This window comes from Cinclus cinclus, chromosome 8 (genome assembly GCF_963662255.1).
Source record: "Cinclus cinclus chromosome 8, bCinCin1.1, whole genome shotgun sequence".
In the NCBI taxonomy this organism is placed as follows: Eukaryota; Metazoa; Chordata; class Aves; order Passeriformes; family Cinclidae; genus Cinclus; species Cinclus cinclus.
In genome coordinates this window covers 16,243,537-16,267,557 of record NC_085053.1, presented here as the reverse complement: position 1 = coordinate 16,267,557, position 24,021 = coordinate 16,243,537, and the positions used below count along the sequence as shown (strand labels likewise).

Genomic DNA, 24,021 nt, shown 5'->3' with positions numbered 1-24,021 from the left:
CCACAATGTAAATATTACTAATTCCTGGACATGTCAAAGGCCCTTTCTTCTTCAACATTCAAAAATCAGATGTTAAAATAAGGAAAATTACTAAAAGTAGAGAATATTTTCTCCTAAATTGCTTGATTACTGCTCTTGAGTTTTGCTACTGTATTCAAGGTTTTCAAAAACTCTCTTGGGATGTTTTGGTGCTAATGCCAAGCTGCATCTCAGTACATGTTTATCCAAACATCTTTTAATAAAACCGTTTTTTTCTGAATGATTTCTCAAAAATTCACACCCAGTTTACATTTTGATGGTTTATCCAAAAACTATTTTTCGTGAAGACAAGGTTTTGCTTACAAAACTCAGGACACAAGAAAAGGGAGCGGGGGCGAGACTTGTCCTCCCAGCGCTGGGTCGGAGGGGGACAGGCCGGTCCGCGGTCCCTGGGAGCCGCGGGATTTCCACCCTTGGGGCGCGGACAGACGTGCCCCGGCGGTCACCTCCGCCCGCCCGAGGGGACTCTGCCTGCCTGTGCCGCCCACCCTGCCAGTGAATTTTTACGGCAAAGGCCGGCTCCCAGAGTCTCCTTCGCCCGGGGCGGGCTGGCGGGCGGACTGACCAGGCCCCCGAAGCAAGCGCTGCCTCAGCCTTGGGGCCTCCGATAACACTCGTAGCTACCCGGGACGAAAAGTCGGCCCGGACACCGCAGTCAACCTCGCCACCCCACCCCACCCCGCCCCGCCCTCCGTCCGGTCACGCCAGCGCGGGGCGCGCCAGGGCAGGAGCGGGGCGGAGCGGGCTCGCCCGGCCGATCCGGGCCCTGGGCTGACGCCGCGGCCCCGCCAATCCACTGCGGCCGGGCCGGGCCCGGCACCGCCCCCGGCGGCTCCCACAGGGACGGGCCGGAGCGGCCGCCGCCGCCGCCGCGGGTGCCCGGGCTGAGTCAGCGCCCCCGCCCAAGATGAACATCATGGATTTCAATGTGAAGAAGCTGGCGGCTGACGCGGGCACCTTCCTGAGCCGCGCCGTGCAGGTACAGACCGCCCGGTCCTGCCGGGGCCTCGCCGGGACGGGGTTCCGCCGGGGCGGAGGCCGCCGGTGGCTCCGCTGGGCCGCCGCCGCTGGGCCCGGCGCAGGGCGCTGTCCGGGGCGCTCGTCTCCGCCCCGGGGGCCGGGAGGGGCCGGGCTCCGCCGCGGGCTCCCAGCTCGGGGGAGCGCCGGGCCCGGCCGTGCCGGCGGGGGCGAGGCCGGAGCATTGGCAGGGCCGGGCGGCGATGGGCTGCTGCGAGAAATCTCCTCCAGCCGGGCCGGACAGGCCGGGGGACTCGCCAGGCAGGCTGCACAACAGCAGCCTCGGGGGGCTGGCGGGGGTGAGACAGCCCAAGGTCGGATGGGCAAAGAGGGGAGAAGGCGCCGGCACCGGGGACGCGAGGTGCGCAGGTATCAGCTGCCGGGGGACACGGCCGGACTTTGTGCATGCCAAGGACAAAGGTGTGTCTCGCCTGAAATAAGCATCTGAGTTTTACTGGCTGATAGAAACGTATTCGTATCGCTGCTTGATCGGTAAAAGTCGAGCTCTGATGTGACACGTGAAAGTCTGGTATGTGTGTGCTTAGGCTGTTTGGTTTGTTTTACCTTTAGTATTTAATACCTTAGTATTTTTAAGCTTGTTTGGTAGCCCATTGTTTCCTATTCGGTTTTCTCCTTTCTTCGCAGTAAGGGTACTATAGCTGTCTTTTGTTCCTTAGCGCTTGTTTCCTTTTCTTATATACTCAAACTTGAACAGATTTCCTGTATGGAGATGGACATCCAAGCGGTATATAGTAATCCATTTTGGTTTCTTACGAGTTCTCACTGGGTCACAGGTTTGGAATGTGGTAAGTGTTGTTACCTGGTCTGATCCAGTCTGCTGTATTGCCTTAAATCTCAATATTTAAGCAGAACCAATGATTAGCAGCACAGCAGAGCTCTGAAAATGCAAACTCGTCAAAAAATACTGTTCAAATTTAAATGAACTTAAAGCAGTCATTGTGGCTTCTCTTTGTGATGGAAGTACTTCTATGCTTCCCCCACTATTCCTAGCTTCTTCCATGTTTGCTTCCCAGACTGACTCTTCCTTTCCAGTCTCCACTTTTTTTTTTTTTTTTTTTGGTTGTTGGACAAAGGAAGAAAAAAAGAGATGCAGTTTCACCCTTCATTGTAAAATCTTGTGATAGGACCTTGTCATTTCATTTAAGTGTATATGTGAAATCTAACATCATTGTCTTCACTAACCGCTCATCACACTGCTGAGAAGATTTATGGAAATATTAATCATTTTATGTACAAATATTCTTGTCTGTCATTAGTAAAAAAAAGTTCCAAACCTATTTTTACTCTATTATAAAGAATCTGTGCAATTTTTGAGAACACCGAGCATAGTTTTAAAAGCCTTTTAAACAGCAGTAGTAGTACATCCATGAATAAATTGTCTTCTTCCCTATATGGCAGCTGAACTTTCTCATGACTGCAGTTTGCTTTTATGTAGAACTGCAAATGTCAGAAGCATTTATCAAGATCTGCACGCTATCAAAGTTGGTTAATCTACATGTGGCGGAAATTAAAACAAACTTGGACAATGCAATTTACTTCTATTGTATTTTGTTTCTTACTGGCCACCAAAGAACTTGTAAAGAATTAAATTGGACGGTCAGAATGCTGCCAGTGCCATTAAGTTCCTAACTGGTGAATTTGTTAGCGCCTCAGTCGGAAGGCGGATTCTCCTGAGCATGCCTGACTTGGAACAGCGGGCTGTCAAGGGGTGAGATCATCACTGCTGGGAGGAACTGCTGCTCTGAGGAGAGGAGCAGAGCCCTGGCTTCCGGCTTTGCTGGGTTCCCTCATGTGAAATGTGTAGCTTCTCCCTGTCTGGGATTGAAAAACAAACTGTTCGTGGATTAGTAAAACTTGGCATGAATTTTGTATCAAGTGAATTGAAGTGTCTGTGGGGTTTATTTAGCTAAATGAAGTTATATTGTAACTCGTGGTCACTGAAATCAGAGCTTGGATGAGAACAGCAGAGGTCATCTTACTGTTTCTGTAAGGCGTAGCAGGATATCTAAAGAGTTTATTGAACACTGGTTTGTCCTATTCTAAAAAGCAGAACATTCCCCACCCCCAAAGATATATATTTTACAACTTCCCAAGAAAGTTTGTTTTAGCTTTTAATCCTTGTCTTTAAAGCTTTAATGTCTAATTATAATTTAAATCTTCTTACTGAAGTTTAAACTCCCTATTTTTGTCCTGTTTCCTCTGGACAGGACTTTTTTTTTTTTCAATATATTCAAGGTAGCTGCAGCGGCAGTCTGTTTTGTCTTCAGTTTTTACAGGAGGGTAATTGTCAAACAATTACAAAATATAAAAGATTGAAGTAATCTTTTTATTTTCTTTGTTACCTCTGGGCTTTCATTTTGGTTAATGTTTTAAAGCACACTGTGCAAAATTGGACAAATGCTTCATGTGAGAGTTCTCAGTACCAAGTTTAGCAGAGGATTTCTTCATAATGTTACAAATTATCTTTTGTATCTTTGTCTGATTAACATCCTCCTGCCCCTTTTCTTACCTGATAGTATGGATATGTTGGTGAACTTAGTAGCTTTCAAATTTGTCCTTAGATTTTTCCTGATGACTGGGGAATGGTTATATCTTTTCAAACATCATCTTCAAACTAATATAAGTGTCTGTTTTAAATTTGTCCTCGAAAATTATATCTATGAACTGAATATTTTTAACCTGACTAACTTGCAGTTTACAGAAGAAAAGCTTGGTCAGGCAGAGAAGACTGAACTGGATGCTCATCTGGAGAACCTTCTCAGCAAAGCAGAGTGCACTAAATTGTGGACAGAAAAAATAATGAAGCAAACAGAAGTATTATTGCAACCAAATCCAAGTAAGGAGCTCTTCAGGTTTTTGTTTTCAACTTTTGAATTAATACATATCCCAATGTAAATATTAATGCAATAGCTATTGCATAAGTAATTACTAAGTACAACAGTTTTAAAATTTGAAGGCAGCAGTTATGGAAAGCACATTTTGAAGAGCTGGTAAGAACTGGAGATACTGCCAATTGCTGGTGCTTCCTGAACCTTTCAAATGGGGAAAACTTTATACAGAGCTTTTTAAATTGTCATATTGGTTCCATACTCTGCTCAGTCTCAGATTGATTGTTTTTTTTAATTTTTTACTGTTTAATTGAATTTCCCATTCTAATTCCAGATATCTTGGATAGCTGTAAGTACTTTGAAATTCTTCATGTGGTAGATAGAGTGGCTCAAGAAACTTCATTACTATTTCATTATTTAAACTCTCTGTACAATACAAATGAGCTTGAAGCTGACAAGATGAACTAAAATACCTGTCTTTAACAATTACATTACTAAAGAATTAGTACCCTACTTAAGCAATAAAAAAAAGTGTCAAATATGATTTCATCACTGTTGAGTCTCTTACTGTTACAGTAACAGAAAAAAACATGGGCAGAAGAAATGAAGTTTTATGGTGTGTTAATTTTATTCCTGAAATTGTTGCTATGAGTAGTCATGTTGAGAAGATCAGTTTCAGACTCATCCTACAGTTGTACTAGAGTCTGGAGCTGTAAGAATTTGCTTAGTCTGTAGATGTAGATTTTAAGTCAAGACCTGGTGTCTGGTCAGTGGGTGAACTACTTCACTGAAAAAATCTAAACCTCCTTTAGGTTTGCTCAAATGGTAATCCTATAAAACTGCTACTACCTCTGCACTGAGAACATAAATGTTCTCCTTATAGTGACACACTGAGCTAGGATTAATTGGTAAAGGTAAATCATACACTGCTAACACTTCTCTGATGCCAAGTAGATAAATTCTTTATTACAGAGATGTTTGAAATATTACTTTGAAAGTGTATTTCATCTTTTAGTTCCATAAAAACAGTATTTTAAAAATTACCAACTAATCATGTGGGAAGGATGCAGTACAACTTGCAGAATATTCTGTCTCAAATTTCTACTCTTGTCAAGGCCAGAGGAAATAGTTGTCTTTTTCATTCCATTCAGTATTTGTAATATCTCTTGGACTTTTTCAGAAATGTGTAAGCTTCAAATATTGAAGCACTGACTGGAGGCTAGTGGAAGTGTATAAAGAAGTTTCAGTACAAGGATGATATATGGTCGTGTCTCAGTTTTACTCACCAGTCCATTTTCTGATGGCTAAAAATACTCAGCATTGAGCAGTGATCTTTGTGAATGTAATTTCAGCTGTTAGCTGGCTGACTTGGGAAAGAGATCACATGCTGCAGAGAGCTGCTTTTGGTGGTTGTTAATGGAGTGACCCTGGCTGGGGGAGGAAAAATCACTTTCAATCCCATTTATAATTGTACCTACAGATCCCACCCGTGTAATAGTCCAATAATTTTAGATTACTTTCCAGTTGTTTTGTGGTTTAGTAAAAAAAAGAAATATTACAGCTTGATTAAAGAAAACTAATCACTTTTGATTTTTTTTGGTTCAGTCTTGTTGCCGGGGAATGCACTAGTACCCATCATTGTCTGTCTTAGATTAATTTTTGTGATCTTCATGAGAGAGTGGTTGTTTAATCCAATCCTGTTGAAAGTTGTCTGATTAACAGGAAGAATTAAAGTGGCAGGTTTGTTCACTGGAAAGCTTTTTTTGTAGTTGTCTGTACTATTGTAGGCTGAAATTAGTTCATATAAATAAAGCCAGCTAGGTGGGAAGTGAAAGCAGCTGGTCAGAGAAATTGGGTATTGTATCTGAGGAGTTTGCTTTTTCAATTACAGAGTCCCTGTTTAGGTGTGTGGGGCCTTTCCACCTAAAAGCTCCCTGTGGCTTAGTATTATGATGGATGGCTAGTAATACTCACATAGTCTCAACAGATTTTTCTGTCAGTTTTACGCTCAGACTAAGAAAATAGGGAAACATGAAATGAAACATTTTCTAATTACTTTTAATGGTTTCTTTCAGAGTGTTTCAAGGGAGCATGGGGCATGGGAAAGAAGATATAATTTCTGGAGATATCGAACTTTCAGACTATCTTAACAGGGAACTTAGAGTAGTTGTCAAACTTGTTTACTACAATAAGAAGTAGGAATTAATTTTCATCTTTTTTTCTGGACGGAGAACAAATTACTATTTGGTTTTTAAGGAGAAGTGTTCTGTTATTGCTCTTACTGTGAAGACTTTGGATCAAAATTCTGAAAAGCTGTATAACTATGCTAATGGAGAAGAAAAGTATAAATTTTCACTTTCCCAGATGGCTCTAGGAAACTCTTGAACATGAAACATGGTCAGTTTTCAAGAACAGGATCTCCAGTGTAACATTGTTCACTTAATGTTGAATTTAATGGCTGGATTTTGAAATTATTTTTTTGTGTTCCTTTTTCTTCTTTGTTTGTTTCTCTTTCTAACTTGTGCTTTGAATGACAATATTATTTCAAATAAACCTTTTTAGATGCTAGAATAGAAGAATTTGTCTATGAGAAGCTGGACCGCAAAGCACCAAGTCGCATGAATAATCCAGAGTTACTAGGCCAGTACATGATTGATGCTGGGAATGAATTTGGCCCAGGAACAGCCTATGGTAAGACGTAAAAAGAAACCATAGATATAGGCTTTTTTAACAATATAAAATTATATTTCTTGTCTTCCTCTAGTAAAACAGTTTAATGACATTTGTATCAGTTTGAGTTGACTTGCTGTATAACTGAGCGTTAGAAGATCAATGATGAGGTTTCTATCCAAATTTAGAAATGAACTTGTGGTTGGAATGGTATCCATCTTCATGGATGGATAATTATCTTACCAGAGCAACTACTTTTGGAGTTTAGCTTTCCTGTTAAAGGAACACATCTTCACATTTGATAGTATTTATTGATTTTATTAGTTGTTTGGAGTGAAAATGTTACCTGAAATTGACTTCTGTAGTAAGAAACTTCTTTAACTGTACAGTATTCCTGCTTGTCTTAATATATAATATTTTGATACAAATAGTAATGTGGAACACAGTCTAAATTTCATTCCTTCTCTAGTAAATTTATATACCTATTAAAATGATGGTTGGGGGTATTGCCTCTAGTTTTTTTACACTGCTTTTAATTTAGAAGTCTACTTCTAGTGTTCTCTACAACTCTTAAAGTTGCTGATACTAATTCAGCTGTTAGTTTAATTTAAACAACTGAAAAATGCAGGTGTGTATATATATATATATCTGTGTATATAGTATGCAAAGTCTGACAGTTCACTCTCTTCAAGTCTTTCTTCAAAATTACTGTGGGATGGAAAACTTGTTCTGTGAAGAATGTGTTCCTTATATCTGTAAATAACGATGTTACTTTTCAAAAAAGGAAAGTCCAATTAAATGGAAGTAAATGTTTCATAAAATTCTTATGTCACAATCAATAATGGCAAGCTTTGTTCTTCTTACTTCTGTGATTTTATGTATCTGTGGCCTTCCTTCTGATCATCAGCCTCAAGTCTTGCTTTTTAACATCCAACAGAGTTGTACTTACAGACACACTGTCCCTTGAGTTGCAGAATTTTTTGAATTCAGGCAAATAAGATAAAATGTTTGCATATAGATGCACAATTAGGATTTCATGTGGTGTCATATAGTCTTAGTTCTGTGAACACTTAGTGTCCTTTCTAACTAAGCAGTGTCAGGCTGTCCTTTTGATATACGAACATCAATTTCAATACTTGCAACTGAATTTCAAAGTATTGCTCTGTTAATGTGCAAATGCATATTTACAAGTTTGAGTAGATGGGGGCAAGGAAAAGCTCATTCTTTTCCAATATCTTAATAAGCTTTTTCCTTGCCCCCATCTACTCTTGTCTTAAGAATGTTGTATAGGAGAGGAAGTTGCTGGATTAAAATAAATAGGTATGGTATCCAGTTCTGAAATAGCTGTTCACTAGGGAGTTGCCATAATTAGGGCCATTTCTACAATGTGGTCTCATTGAAATCGTGCCTTGGCCTGTGATTTTTCATAATAAAAATGGTTTGGCTTTATTATTTTCATAATAAAAATGTTGTTTGTGGTTGTTTATTTTGGTGTGGGGTTTTAATTTATTTTTATGTTGGGGTTTTTTGGTGGTTTTGGGTTTGGAGTGGGTTTTTTTGGGGGGGTTGAGTTTCTTGCACACACTTTTTCTTTCTTTTGAAGGCTCTTTTCATGGCATTGGATTATTTTTCATACTGTTGGCCTAAACATTCCTGACTGTAGCAACCTGTTTTGCTAACCTCCTGCCTGAAAAATATGATTAACATATTTTTCCTCTGCAGGAAATGCACTCCTTAAATGTGGAGAAACACAAAAGCGAATTGGGGCAGCAGACAGAGAACTAATTCAAACTTCTGCTATAAACTTTCTCACTCCCCTAAGAAACTTTATTGAAGGAGACTACAAAACTATTACTGTAAGTTGAATTGTACATTTTTCAGAATTTCACACCAATTGTAACTGTCAGTCTTCGAAATTTGGTATTTTTTTTACAAAGGCAAAAACAAAATAATGATGAAAACACTTGTTTGGTAACTGTTATTCTATGAGAAGTATGCATATTGAGTATAAACTGTGTGAGGAATAATTAGGATCTAATTCTGCCTCTCTCTTCAACTGAATAACTTTTTTTTACATGGTACTTCTTTAAAAGCATTTTCAAATAGAGAGTCTTTTGCTTGTGAGTGTGTGTACCCATTCTCACAAACTAACCTAACTCACTTTCAGAAAGAGCGTAAACTGTTACAAAATAAAAGACTGGATTTGGATGCTGCAAAAACCAGACTGAAGAAGGCAAAAGTTGCAGAAGCTCGAGCTGCAGTAAGTAGAGGAGATTTTTTTAGTTGGTCCATAACTTTCAGACTTATTGATACATATTTATCAACTTGACTGCTTGTTTGTGTTTCCAGTCCTAGCTTCTTACCCTGGTTGTTTTTCTAGGTACTTTTGTAAGAAATGCCTTAGTGGGACACAAGGAAACAGAAGTGAGTTACTGATCAAGGTGTTAGTCTTCTACTTTTAAATATTCCATCAAGTTGGACTTACTTATTCTCTTCTTGTTTTATAGTAGATAAGCCTATACTATCAAAAATTAATTGATACAACCTGCCAGTATGGGTGTAAATACAAATACTTGAATCTCTGCAAATGTTGAAGTGTGCGTATAATTGCTTTCAACTGATGAACCTATCTGTACTTAACTTCTCCATGTCAAAAATATTTGTGGTTTCTCTTTTTGTATTGCTTACTATTTTACACCATCAAACAGAGGTGAGACTCTTCAACTGACATGACTTAACCATTCTGATTCCCTCAAAAATGCTTATTCAAGGAGATTAAATTGATAAAAAAGTTACTGCTTTTTAAATTCTTAAAATGCTCTAAGTGAAAGAATGGACTGTTTTGACTGTGTGTAGTTTCATCAGGGTATATTTACAGTGTTTTCATAGCTATCTTTTGACTGCATTCCTAAATGCTCAGCAGTTAATGATGGACAGTGAAGTGATTTCTCCTGTAAGGGTTAATGTAGTAAGGGTTATGCAAATTAAGAAATCCAGGCAATTTAAATGCACAGGAACAGTGCACATGATGGAGAGGCAGAAGGACAGTCAGATTTTGCTGGCTTTTCCAAATGGGTGTTTTTCCTGAAAGATCTGAGAGACATCATCTTGAGCTTTGAAGTGTGTTGTATCTTTGGGATCGCGATCCATCTAAAAACCAACATAATCTCTGCCTGACAGATCTGCTCTTGTGTGTCAGTCCATGTCAGGCACACTGTCCCTCTGCATTTAAACCACCTGTATTTTTAAGTCTATGCGTGCATTTCTTGTATGTAAATTCTGTGCAAAAAGAGTCACTTCTCTATTTGTCAAGCTTTCTTAATTTGTAAGACTAACAATGGAGAACAGAGAAGGGTTTTGATCAGCAAGTAGTGCAGTTTAGAAGCAACTGATAGAGGAGCATTGAATAGTAAACTATTCCTTTGGTTGACCTTCTTCAGAGTTAAAATAAAAGTGTTTTTATTATTAGCTTCATTTGTGGTGTGGTAACGGGTATGTACCTTGCTTTCTAGAGTGATGAAAAGACCATAAGGAATTGTTCCCCTTGAGCCTAGTATTAAAATTATATATGTATATATATTACACTGAAGTTTTAATTCCATCACCAGTGCAATTATTCAGAGCTTGGTGCCAATTGCTGCTGCTACTACTTGATCCTAAGTATTCATACAGAAAATATGCAGTTTTATGCTCATAATTAATGCTGGAAGAGCATGAAACTCTAAACCTCTTTACTATTTTGCTAATGCTTTAATTTTAATTACATTTTGACAGCAGTGTGCATGTTTAAGAAATATCAGATTGTAGAATGCCAGCAGAAATAACAAAATTGCAGCTCTTCTTTATCCTCTGCAATATAGAAGTGAAAACTAACCTGGATGTAGGTGTGATGCTAATGGATCACATTCTGCTGGCTCCCTTATTTATAAAGGAAGAAGGGCTGGACTGATAGGTTAGTGAAGTGTATTGAGCTATGATGCAAATTTTTATGCTTTACTATTTTCTATGACAAGTTAAAGTACTAAATTTATCTACATGTGATTGCATATTATTATAACTGGGAAAATAATTTGAAAGTTACTTGTCCTGTGCTTACTGTGCAACTGAAACAGCTTAGTTCAGTGTTTAAAATCAAAATCGAAACTGGTTTGTTATCTATACTCACTTCACAGTCTTACTGAGTTTAAACTTGCAGTGCTTTGTGCTGATAATTTATTTATCTGCTATATTCACAGTGTTGTAACTTGCTTTTGTTTTTTATCTATACACTTAAGCAACTAAACACCTCTCAGCCTGAAGAGAATAACATTATGGTAAATGTCTCTTACATGCTCAACTTGCTGCATGTAAAATGGCTAAAGGTTTGTTGGCCTCCTGTGTTCATTCATTTTCTTGTCAAATGTTTCCTCTTGCTATCCAGCTCATTTTGGTCTTGTTTCAGATGTTTTCCATTCTAAAATGGATTGGTGTAATGCACTAAATACACTTATGTCAGTACAGCATTGAATGTTATTTTTATCAGATTATTTCTGATAATTTGAAATATACAGTATTATAGTCTAATTTCTGTGATTCTATGAATGTAAACTTAGGATACAGAGGAATTGATGTTTCACTTCTGAAATTATTTTCAGGTATTGGAGGAAAGGAATTATTAACTTTTCCTATCTTTTTAATATGAATGCAAGTGAATTATATGAAGTATCCAGGATATGTAAAAATTATTCCCTTCAGGCAATGTATTCCAAAGAACTGAAACTGAAAAATGTAACAGAAGTGAATGGCTTAACTTAGAATGTATCTTAAACTTGTTGTAAGGACTCCCTAGTGTCATAGTTGTCAAAGTGGAAGAGAAAGGGATTAATTTGTGATGTACAGCATAGACTGTTCTGTCCAGCCAGGTCTGGTTGGGGTTTGGACCTGGACAGCATATTGGGTCTCATCTCAATTTAGTGTTCCAGATTTCTTGGCTCTTATCAGATGAAAAAAGGAGCAAATAAACTTGCTTGTTATAGTTTGCTCCTGCAACCTTTATACACATTTCTTCCTACTCCTGATTGTGTCATCATGTTAAAGTGGCAGGAGATGAAGGTTAAAGAAGAACCACATTGCAAGAGGGTATTGAAAGAGCAAACTGAAGTAATTAACTTTTAGACTAAATCCCTTGCAGTTCTATAATTTTGCTGTGCTGCTTGCTACTACTCTAATACTCAATTTGAGATACCTCTGTAGCATTTTAAATTAAATTTAGGTTTCAGTCAAAGTGCTTGTGAAATAGAAAACTGGTAATGAAATTAGCAAGAGAAAGCATTCATCTGTTTCAGTGTAAAAATGAGAATAGCTTTCCATTGTTTTCCATTATTATAACACCTTAAGGTAACTTAAGTTCCTCCTAAGGTAATTGAGTTTGTCTGATTCACGTCATTTTTTAAAGTATTTATGTCTTGTGTCGTAATAGCTTTTTTAAGTAGATTCTTTTAATATATGAGTTCTACAAGTCACACTCTCTTCAGTATCTAACTTGTTTCATAGATGTAATGCTATCCATATTCATTGTAGATTCATTGTATATGAAAGGCTCTGGGCAACTGACTTGTAGCACTCCTCCAATCCCTGTGAAGTTCTGAGGACAGGAGAGTACTTAAAAGCCAAAGTGTGATTACATACTGCAGTAGAGTACCTCTAGTGTCTAAGTTTGTATGTTTTTATTTTTCCTCCCCAACTCTTAATGCTGACTAGATATGGGCTGAGGAAGTGACAAAAGTAAGTAAACAATTTTAAAATTGCAGGATTCATAACTTGTGCTGATCTGCTGTAATAAAGGATATTACATGTTGCTGGTGTCAGTTGATGCTGGTAGCCTGATGAATTACATCAGAATACACTGGGCCCCTCCAGGGCCCTTCAGGTTTCAGTGGCAGAACAATGCCCGGGGCTTGTTTTATAGCAAGTTGTTTCTGGCTGTCACTTAGTACCACTACCATATGATTCTCATGGGACAAGATACAACAGACAACTGCAGGACTTCTCTCAAAATTTACTGGTATGTTATCCTGTTAAGGACAAGCTTATTTGAAAATTACCAGAAATACTTGGGTCTAGTAATCTCCTGAAACTAACTCTAGTAAACTCTCCTGAAAACACTGACCTTCAAGTTTTACCTAGAACATGGAATACCTCACCTTTCTGCCCAGTGTCACTAGATCTTCAGCAGCTTAAGTTAGGGGGTAGGCACATCTGAAAACTGCACCTGCCCTGGAAGCTAGTTTGTAAGCCTAGCATTAGCCTTGGGATGGGTGTTGCAGTCTTGTCTGTCATGCCATCCCTTGCCCAGGGACGAACTCAGAGGAGCTAATGGAATGCTATGCAGTGGCTGCTGTTGTGCCTTGAGAAGGGCTGTTCTTAGGCTCTCTTGCTCTGAGGAGGTGTGCTAACGTGGAAGGAGGGATTTCTTAGTGGATTTCTGTGGAGGAGGGTGATTAAAATTATGTCAATAGAAGAAGAGCAGGGGCTTTGGACTATGATTTTTAATGGGAATTGGCTGGGCAGCTGTGGGCGGTGTAAGGAGAAGCTGGGATATGCAGCTTCAAATGAAATCTGGGGAGCTGTGTGAGTTGCTCTTCCAACTTTCTTTGAATTGTAATGCACACAGGTGTGGATGAGTGTGAGTTCAGAGGGAAGGAGGCATTTAAAGTAAAAGGAAGGGTAACTGTAAAAGGAGGGTGAGGTCAACTTTAACCCCAAAGTGTGAGATATGTTTAATTAATTAAATAAAATTACATTTGGAAGCAGGAAACCTGGTCCTATATTGGGGAAAAAAATGTCAGGGAAAGAATACTGCTATAATGAAAACTAATCTTGAAGCTATTTATTTTTCAGAGACAAGGACAGGCAATGTTAAGGACAGTGAAATTTAACAGATTGTCTTGGAAAGAAGAAATACTACAAAGTGCTTAACTATAGCGTAAAGAAGATAGAAAAATTTAGCTCTTGTAATACATTATGTAATTCAACATCCCCTTTTTTATTTAGTATATGAATAGCAGAGACTATTGATGTACAGCCCATGGAGTAGTAATCTGTCCACATTTCTAAAGGCAATCTGTCCTTCTGTGTTTGAGAGTTGGAGGAGGAAATTCATAAATGTCTTCAATTTAAATATAAGCTTCTAATAAGGTAATTTTATTTCATATGCTTTTATGGGTGTTTTCCCTGTGCTGCAGGATTGCACAGTACTTATAAGAGGTCCTGTTACTCCTGTGTGGAATCTGGGGAGATTATTTACATATGAATACTCAGATTCAGAACCTGGGGTCATACTCAGTAGTTGCAGAGCAAGTGCCATTTTGAGGGATCTTCATGAGACATACCTAGTGAGGTCTTTTAATGGTCCTTAAAACACAATACGACTGCAGCTGGAAAGTTTAGTCTTGTATTTTTGAGCTCTTTACTCTGTCCAGAAACAAAGATGATCAGGCCATAAACTTCCCAGATTAAAAATCACCTGTTTTTCACCTTTACCCCAAGGTGTAGAATAGATACACTGTCCTGCTACTGTTCACCTAGCAGTACTGAAAACAGGGATGGGCTAAACCAATTAAAGACATCATCGCATAATTCAGTTCATGTGAATCTCTATAAAACCAGTACATTGGGCTTTTGTAAATATATTTTAAGTCACTCTGTACTGGCTAAGTTAATACATGTTACCATATTACCTACTCTTCTTACAGAAAGTAGTTGATTTGCTACAATGTTGTTGAAACAAATATAATTATTCTGATGGATATGTCCTCTTCTTGTAAGTTCATATTCTCATGTATTTACTTACCGGACAGGGAGGCAGAAACCCATTAGCAACTGCTGACTTCAGAGAAGCAAGAGGCAAAAGTATTTCTCTCCAGATAAATGATTTACTTGTTTCTTTGATGGGTTTTTAAAGGAAAATTAAGATGTTGCTTTTCTTCCCCTCTTGGCTACCAGATTAGCTTTCTTCATGGGTTTGTTCTTTCATGTCTCTCAAAGATTGACAGATGGATTTCACCGATACTAAGTCAAATTTAATCAGAAAATTCCAAGCAAAGATTCTTTCCTCAACAAATTTTGAAGACCTAATTAGTTTGAAACTTGATACAAACACTGCTATCTCAGTTTTGAGTAAGAAGCACAGTTCTCTCTAGGTACTTCTTCACTGTTTAATTACTGTGTAAGCCCTTGCAGCTGCGGTGACTTCAGATGGAGAAATATTTCTTAGAAAATCATTCTTCTGTGCTCTTTTCAGAGGTTCCATGTCACTTTTCATACTAATTAACATTAGCTGAATGCAAGAACAGAATGTTTGCAAACACATAAAATGCTTTTGGAAGCAGTGCTTTACTGGTACCACCTCATTAATTTTCCTGAAAATATATTTCCTTCTTTGTTGAGAATAGTAATTGCTGCATCTTGGACTTAATGTAGATTTTTGTCCTTGGGTTTGTTTTTAGAAACAAGGCACTAAATGAATATAAGCACTGAGGTGAGGTAATGCAGATTCCAGGCCAAGGACATTAGGTCTTGGAACAATGAATCTCAGAGCACATATTCTGTATATGTGTGTTTAGTGTCCTTTCTAATTCCCCCCCAAAAAAGTAGTCTAAAGAAATTTGGGCAGTGCTAGATTGAAGTAATTTAAAACTAGTGTGACACTGATAACTTACTTAAAAATTTTTGAGAACTATATGTAACAGGGAATAAATTTGAATTATTGAAATATGAAACTTGTATTACATAATTTTAATAGAACTTTTACTCTAACTGTAACATCAAGTGTTAGAACATTTTGTATAGTTCAGACTTACCTATTTTCAAAGACTCTTTGATTACAAGCTCCAGAAATAGTTATAGTAGTTTGGTGGCCAGTATAAGACATTAAATTATAAGACATTCTGGTAAAACTTCACATCAAAGATTTATGTGCAGCTGATTGCTGAGCAGTTACCTGGCAAAAATAACATGAAATTTACTTTGAAATATTTAAACAAAGACCTCTTAAGTTGATGTATAGAAAAAAAATTACCTTATTCTTGGCTGCTACCGGTATGCTGACCAAACCGCTGGTGCAGATGTGGTTGTGCCAGTGAACACTTGGTCTGTTACTGGGAGAGGTGGGGTAATACTGCTGGCAAAGAAATGCCTTTCTTTTGCATATGTAGTAGGTATCTGATGATAAAGCTGCTTGCTGTGTACAGAGGGCCTCAGCATTTCTGAACCCAGAATGCAATTACTGTTTTTGCCTAGTAAAGATCTGCAAAGAAAAAAAAGTCCATTTCAAACACCTAGCTTGTGATTCATACATTTGTGTGAGCAGTTCTGCATCAGGTGGGACTGCTGCAGTGGGCAGGTGTAGCACAGAGCACTGTAGCAGTACCTGATGTGTATTCTTACTTTTAGTCTGAGCAGGAAGTGCGAATTACTCAGAGTGAATTTGACCGTCAAGCAGAGATTACCAGACTGCTCCTGGAAGGAATCAGCAGCACACATGTGAGTACCCAAAAGGTGTTGAGGGGGAAAGTCAGTATCCAGGCACCTTCTAAAAGTAGCTGCAGTAAGCTACTTGGGAACCCTGGTCTATGAGGTTTCACTTTCCGTGCATTAAAGCATCAAATGACAAGGGTTGTTTTTTTAAAAAAATTATCATTTAATATCCACTGAATTTAACTTTACTTTCCCATTAACCTCCAGAATGCAAGAGCTTTCATTTTCATTCTTTATACCCAGCTTGCCATTAGTCAGATCAATTGAATGTTGAAACCACAGAAGTGTTTACTCAAGTATGTTAATTTTTGTGACATTTTATCATGTTTACCTGGTAGATCCAGGCACTATGCCAATCTGGTGTTTATCCCTAAATACCAGTATTAGCATTAGCATCTGACCTAGGTGCCTACTCTTTCTGATGCAGCATGGTGCCCTTTAGACTAAACACTGGAATTCTTTGCTGTGTTACAGGCACATCATCTCCGCTGTCTGAATGACTTTGTTGAAGCTCAGATGACCTATTATGCACAATGTTACCAATATATGTTAGATCTCCAGAAACAACTTGGAAGGTAATAATACTGTATAAACTTCAGGAAAAAAAGCTCAGTTTTTAATAAATGCTTATGAATAGTAGGAAAACTTACACAGATCTAACAATGGTGAACACACTGGCATGTTGGACTGAGAGGAAATGTGTATATTCTCAGGTAATTAATATATGATTACCCAGTGCAACTACTTCACTAAGCCTACACACAGCACTAATGCTTTTTGAGAGTTGATCTACTGAGATTTTATATATTGTGTAATTGAGGAAGGTGAGCTCTTGGTAACCTCATCTAATATGACAGAAAGGAATTTCTAGAGATTTATTTGTATCGTTCACTTGTCTCATATTCATGCTGCTAGACCACTGTGCAATGTGGGAAAAGTTGTTACACTTCCTATAAATTCCTGTTGCCTCTTAATTTGCTACAGGTCCTTATGTGATTTTCTGATGAAACCTATTCTCCACTCTTAACTGAGTTGCCAGCATAGATACTGTATGGGGAGAAATCTACTTCATCCTATCTATTATCCAGAGCACACGCAGTAGAATGAACAAGTTTGTCTTGTTTTACTGTTTCATGGGTTTAGCATTTTTAAAGCAAGAGAAGAAAATGATTTTAGTTTATGCTCTTAATTCTTTTTGAGTGACTGGTGGGAATGTAGAGGGATCTACATTCTTACACTCCATAAAGTTTCTCTATTCTAATTCTTCACAAATCACCCTTCCTTAGAGTTACACAGATCATGTTATTTACATGAGTGTATGCACTGAAGAATTGTCTGTACTTGGAAGTTTACTGTAATGTCTGTTCTAGGTAACTGTCTCTGAGGTATCTCTGTTTATGTTTTCTCTGACAAGGAAGTAAAAACAAAAGTGTTCTTGAGTCTTATCCTTTTCCTGACATGCTGTGGTCAGCAAGTCAACTTCCTTTGGCATTTGATTTCCTCAGTTTGTTTAAATGTGTAAAGACTTTATTTTAATCTTGAAAAAGACTTCAAACTAATAAACAGTAGTTTAAAGTATTTAAAACTTCAGTCTAAAGAAAAAAAAGCTGCATCTTAAAAGTAACAGCCCAGTCTAATACATTACAGATATTCAACTATAAAATGTGGTAGCACATAAATACAAGTTGTGGAATTGAAAGCTTGAAAACAAATATTTATGGTATTAAGGAAAAGCAACTTTTAAATTAGCAATTAACTGAAATATATTTTCACAACTCTTTCGAGAGGGTATTTTTAAAATGTGTACTCTCATTCTAGCACATTTATCAAACAGAAAGCCTTAAACATAATATCCTTATTCTAGGGAAGAATATGTTCCTCTTTAAATTCTGTTTTAGGATGTATAGCTTGTCCAAGAACTGCTGATTTTGGTATTATAAGGTGTATTTGAAGAAAATAGTGCCTTTAGGAAAACAGAAGGATGTATCTTTATGTGGCTGTGATCTGGTTAGTATTTTTAATAAAATTACTATGACTGGTAGAAAAATAGAACGCTGGAAGCTTTGCAAAATTCTAAATGCCTCTAAAAGTGAAATGAAGTTTCTCTGGCTATGTGGATTAAAATAGTTATGGTTTTAAATCTTGGGTGTGTCTTTCCATCCCTGTGCAAGGAAATCCCACTGCAGTCTAACAGAGAGCACTGGGACGGGGTCTCAGGTTGTGCTCCTTGCTTTGGAAGTGTCTCCATTTATAGGGATGTGGTGTGTAGCACTTGCATTAAATAAGCAGGTGAGTAGGGTTTGTGTTCTGTGCTCCCGAGGCATGAGCAGACCAAATAAACAACTTGGGCAGCTCAGCTAGGTTTTGGCTGTGTCTGCCAGTGATGTGTTGGTTAGCACATGGTGCTGGGTTACACGGCTTTTCACACATCTAAGAATGGTATTGTGCAGTATTCTCATATAAAAGCCAAAAACTGTGAAGGACTGAATTTCATTGTGAGGTTGTTGATGGACCAGAGGCATTTAGCCTCCAACTGAGATCAGTTTGTTACTTGAAAAGGAAACCTGGTTCTCAGAGGAGATGCATATTATGTTTTACCTTGGTCAGAATCTAGGGTATAAACCCCATCCTGGTTCCAAAGCTGAGCACTGATCTTCCTGATGTACACTCCAGAGGCAGCTGTAAGGAAGGTGGGGGGAAAATTGTACTCAATTCTCCTTATATAAATAGACATGTTTTTATGGATGTTTCTCTTCAAGGCAGCACCAGCTGCTTATCTCTGTACTGCCTTCCCCTCCTGTGAGGCTGGATTGATTCTTTAAATCAAATCTCCCTTTTTTCTTATTTTCAGTTCTTCAGAATTAATCTAACAAATCTATTTCAAATATTCTGGTGCTCTGGCTGCTTTTTTTTCTTCCTGATAACTGCTTTTGCTCTGAAGTTTCTCAGCTTCCCTGACAGACAAATGTAAGCTGTGGCGTAATTTGTTTTTCAGGTTATCTGTTACTAGTATCTTATTCTACAAGCTGTGAAATTCCTGTTACTCAAGCATTCAAAATAAAAAACCCTGAACCAGACAACCTCTATATAGCTGAAGCCTTCCAGTAAAATGCCTTACATATGGCTTTGCAAAAGGAGTGAGACTTAATGCCTCACTGATTGACAGAGTGGTTATAAAGTTTTGGCTTTCTGTTCCACTGACTATACAAACCAGTGACCCTTTGAACTGAGCAGAATGACTTGCAAGTAATTACTGTGTTAACTGAGAACAGGTTTAGCAGTATATTAAACAGTCATTTAGCAATATTGAGAAACAGCTGATTGTCATTTAAAATTAAATCACTCTAGTTGAATGCCAGCTAATCAAGTAATAAATACATCATAAGGCACAGCTGAATTATACCTCCAGGAATGTGGGGTCTGGTTTTGGCACCCTTTGTCCTGCTTGTTTGATTTGTTCAGAGAACATGATAAACTAGTTTGAACAACTAATCTAGCAAATGGGAAAAAAAAATTGGTGGAGTTGCAGTCTCTTCTTGGTGATTTGAACCAGCTCTTTATGATCAAGTGAGGTCAAGGTAAACAAGAGGGGGAAGTGGGACTTCCTCCTTTGCACAGTAGTAGTAAGCTGCTACCTAAATTCAGAACAGTTTCCTGAAAGTCTTCCCAATTTTTCCATGCAATTTGGTCTGGCTATCAAGGGGCTAGTGGTGTCCTTCCTATTATACTGCTGCTCTTTCCTTTCAGTCAGATACAATTGTGACTGCAAGGTGAACATGTTTAAAAAGCTATTCTCATGGAAAGTTAGTAATCTTCCTGATTTTTGGTTAGTTCAGATGGTTGAATCAAAAGCAGCAGATTGCTGGATCTGACTCAAATTATAGAGAATGAACATTTGTGCAAAAGAGGGGTACAGGAATGGGTCAACCCTGCTAGGTGGCACTGTGCATTTACCACGCTAATTATAGTGTGAACCTGGAACCTTGTGTGCAGGACTGCTACAGCTATTACAGATATGAGCTGCATTAGTTCCATTATTGTCACATGAACCAAAAATTACTTGCTGCATTGATGGGTTTAGTTTTTACTTGCATCAGCTCCCTAAAACAGGCCTTCTTACGATCACATGAGCACCAATAATGCTGCAGATAAGGTCATGGGAATATGCTGATCTGGATTTACTTGGGTAGAGTTGCCCACTGAACTGGACCTTCAGAAAGAATCTGACTGGGGAGCAGAGGTGGGAAGGGATGAGATGAGGCTATTTTCTGGTGGGTTCATATGTGTGGTATGGATAGATCTTCCGTGTGTCAAAAGAGCTGGCAAAAAGGAGGGGGGATGTAATGCACCCATATCCCAGATATTAATGAAAAAGCATCTATGTAGAAGGGCTGATGAAGGAAGTTCATGTAGGAATTCACTGGTCAAAAGAATGGAAGGAAATGCAACTACAGTTCCAGATCATCATGACTCAGTCTTACTCCTGGTTGCTGGCCCTTTTTTACTGCTCAGCTCTGCCACTTTTTAAAACCTCTATTGACCTACTGTTAAGGTAGAATCGAGATGGGTGCTAGAACCAAGTAGGGCAGCAAAGGGATAAGAAATTGTTACATCAGCTGCTAAATGAATGAGTTTAGCCTGGCATGGAACTGCATCCCAGAATGTAGGGCAGAGTGACATGAGGCATTCTCAGAGCTCATCATTGCTGGTACATTCTTCCTACTCCACTGCCCCAAAATCTCTTGCTGCTTTGCTCTCCTTTTTGCCCCTTCCATTTTTCAGTCATGTTATTCTGTGCTTTCCCTTGTATCTGCTCTGTCACTCATAACAGTTTTTTGTGACTGAGATCATTAACTAAGTAGGAGATTATATACTTCTCCCCCCCCCCCTCTTTTTCAGTCAGGTTAATGAGTTTAATTGACTTCATGGGAGGGTCTGGCAAGCACTGCAGCTGGCACTAAACAAGTAGCAGCCTGACCTAGAAATGAGGAGCTTAAGTTGATATAAGTTCATTTTTAGAGCAAAAAATATTTTCTGCTTTGCAGCATGAAGTTAGCTGAATCAATGAACTGATTTAGATTACAAAAATAGTTGTGTGGTTTTTCTTAGGCTGTGGTTTTAAATTGTATTATATTTCCCCAATCTGGTTCGTCAGCACAGTCTTTTGTGTAACCACATAATTGAGGAATGAGCAGGAGGAGGTAGAGGCTACTTTTCCTGGCAGAGCTGTCAAAAGAAATGTTTATCAAAGTACAGTCTGAATTAAGTTTGACCAACAGTGTTTTCTTCATTTTGCCTTTAAGAGACAAATACCTAGGGTTTTTTAAGGTGGCAGTATTTCTTTTAAATTATATTGATTTGATTTATGCTGCTTATCAGGAACAAGTATACTTATTTATGCTATACAACTCTCAATGCTGTTCTCATACTGCTATCTACTGGTGTTTATTGCTGATAACAATAAGAATGCTAATTTAGGCATGGGAGCATGTATAATGCCCTGTGTAAAATAGATTCACTCAGAAATCTTTTTTTTTTTCTTTTTCTCTCACAGCTTTCCATCTACTTTCCTCTCTAACAACAATCAGTCTTCCACAACTCCTATGCAGAGTGTTTCTTCTCCCTCAGTCTTGGCCTCAGCCTCTGCTTCATTGCCTTCAGTAAGCAATTCAATGGTTACTTCAGGCCTCAGTGAACTGAAGTCATCAAGTGGCAGCAGAAAAGCAAGAGTTCTCTATGATTATGATGCTGCAAACAGCAGTGAATTATCTCTACTTGCAGATGAGGTAAGAGTTTTCTACGTACCTTAATCACTCGAAAGTAAAATGGGAATGCTTGGGAGTAGTCAGTTCAAATGTGCTACCTCAAAAAAGTCTGTGTAGTTGATTATTTAAAATTAAATTTCAATAATACCCTTGGAGCATTGTCCTGTACCTATATATACTTGTTTTCTGTAGTGAGAGTCAACATCTGTGACACCATCTCAGCTTGCAAGAACATTTGCTAGACAGTCAGGATGCAGTTCTGCTGTCTACTTTTCACCCCACCTTTAGAACTATTATCAATATGATTAGTCTTTCAAAACGTTGAATATTGCAATTTGGGAAGAATATGAAAATACAACTACTTCTTGCTTTGATGGTGAAGGTTGTGCTGTGTTTATTCCTGTTCCAGTTCAGATGCAGTCATAAGTCAGAGAGTCTATACAAAGCAGATGGAGATAGATGATGAAGCACAGTGCTGGAACAGAGTTCCACCTGGTAAAGTGAATGTGGCTGAATACCGAAGAAGAAATTAAAAAAAAAAAACCAGGATTTTTTGGGTTTTAAAATGTTCATTACTTCAATATTTTTGACTTTTTTTCTTATCTAGAGTTACTTAAAAGCTGTGGGCTCATATTTTCTGTGAAGATGTAGGACAACACCATCTGTCTTGCTATCATGCACTCCACAGAAGTTTCTTTTAGGTTGCCTGTTAAGGCTGAGGCTGGATACACAAGATTTAAAGATAAAGCATAATAGAAAGTAAACAGCAATGAATAGAATTTCAACAGGAAAAAAAAAGTACTTTAAAATATGGCACTGTGTCTATTCTTTTCCATGGACCAGTGAAATAATTTTTATGAGCATTAGACTATGTTCCATGGATGCTCATATTAAATGCTCTGTTTAACCTGGTTAATCTTAATTCCAAGACATTGGAAATCACATGAAGATAGATATGAATTCTCTTCCCTGCAAACAAACTTTATAATAATGTGTTTCTCTTTTTGTAGGTGATAACAGTGTACAGTATCCCTGGCATGGATTCAGACTGGCTGATGGGTGAAAGGGGAAATCAGAAAGGCAAAGTGCCTATTACTTATTTAGAACTGCTAAACTAAATGGCTGGCCTGAATAGAGACTGTCAATTATGGCAACAACATATTTATATACAATTAGTGTAATGTAAGCAGGTTTATGTGTCTTCCTTGTTATTGTCTTGAGGGACAAATACCAGCCATTAAAAACTGGCTTTTCTGCCAGCATGGTTGCACCGTCAATACTCTATTCAAACTTAATGTGTTTAAAGCTTTTGCTTCATGTGCCAAGAACGTTTCCTACAGATTTATTTCTACTGAAGTTTTCACTAATACAAGCTTCTACTTTTGAGTAATCTAGATTGAAAGCAGGAGGTACTGTTTTCTACTGAAATTTTTCATTAATGGCAAAGCTTTTCTTCACATAAAATAAACTTATCGTGAACTGATGCAGGTCTAATGCATTTTATTTGAATAACCAAAACCAAATGTGAAACACAAACCTTGTGGTTCTGTTGCCAACACCAGTGGAGCTCAAATGTGCTGAGGCATGCATGGCTTCTGCTGAGTGTCTTGTGCATGTAGTCAGCTCTGAGACCTTCAGGCAAGCTCCCAGTATGCTGAGATTTTAAGCTGCACCTAGGTGGGTTGACACAAAGTAGGGACATACATTCTGACTTGTTTTTAACCTTGCCTTGTATTTTTTCCTTTAATTGCTTTCCAGAAAAAGAGTCTAATTCAGTTTGATTAGTCATTATAAAAATTCTTTCAACTGCAAGTCAGCCTTTATGTTAAATTAAGCACTGCATTTTGCTAACCAAATATGCACTGTCTCCCTACATTTAAGTAGTTGTAAAGATGAACGTACAGTTGTTCAGATTATAGGTTGTAATGAAATTCTGCATCCCCACTTCTTATGCAAGTTTATTGTCACGTTCTAATTGGATTCAATTAGTGGTAGGCATTTTTCTTTGCAAGAGAATCTCCTTTCAATGCAGGAAGGAAAAAATGTTTTGAATCTAAAAATGGCTTTTATCAAAGGCAGCATTATTTGTAAATAATAAAAAAAATTTCCTAAACACTGCACCCTTCCACATTTCATAAGTAGCAGGTTTTTAAGGCTGTAAAAAG

The 24,021-nt window shown here is 38.2% G+C and overlaps 1 protein-coding gene across 6 annotated transcripts; it reads left to right on the top strand.

Annotated features, from left to right (window-relative positions):
* Positions 1 to 887: 887 nt before the first annotated feature.
* SH3GLB1 (SH3 domain containing GRB2 like, endophilin B1) lies at positions 888 to 23,333 on the top strand. 6 transcript variants are annotated; one of them, XM_062497159.1, is made up of 11 exons: positions 888 to 1,018; positions 3,772 to 3,913; positions 6,468 to 6,596; positions 8,298 to 8,431; positions 8,743 to 8,835; positions 10,850 to 10,888; positions 12,315 to 12,338; positions 16,008 to 16,097; positions 16,566 to 16,666; positions 21,646 to 21,877; positions 22,867 to 23,333. In XM_062497159.1, the coding sequence occupies exons 1-11, from the start codon at positions 947 to 949 to the stop codon at positions 22,972 to 22,974; spliced, it is 1,164 nt and encodes a 387-aa protein (XP_062353143.1). In that variant the 5' UTR covers positions 888 to 946; the 3' UTR covers positions 22,975 to 23,333. The 6 variants fall into 6 exon arrangements, with proteins under 6 accessions (XP_062353143.1, XP_062353141.1, XP_062353147.1 ...); XM_062497157.1 differs by having other exon boundaries at positions 10,850 to 10,936; XM_062497163.1 differs by lacking the exon at positions 10,850 to 10,888.
* Positions 23,334 to 24,021: the final 688 nt, after the last annotated feature.

What these genes read in the sequence shown, in the direction of transcription:
- SH3GLB1 (XM_062497157.1), top strand. Translation starts at nt 947, where the DNA reads ATGAACATCATGGATTTCAATGTGAAGAAGCTGGCGGCTGACGCGGGC. An exon ending in TGGCCCAGGAACAGCCTATG is followed by an intron (nt 6,597 to 8,297) that starts GTAAGACGTAAA and finishes TTTCCTCTGCAG; the next exon opens with GAAATGCACTCCTTAAATGT. An exon ending in TTGCAGAAGCTCGAGCTGCA is followed by an intron (nt 8,836 to 10,849) that starts GTAAGTAGAGGA and finishes TATACACTTAAG; the next exon opens with CAACTAAACACCTCTCAGCC.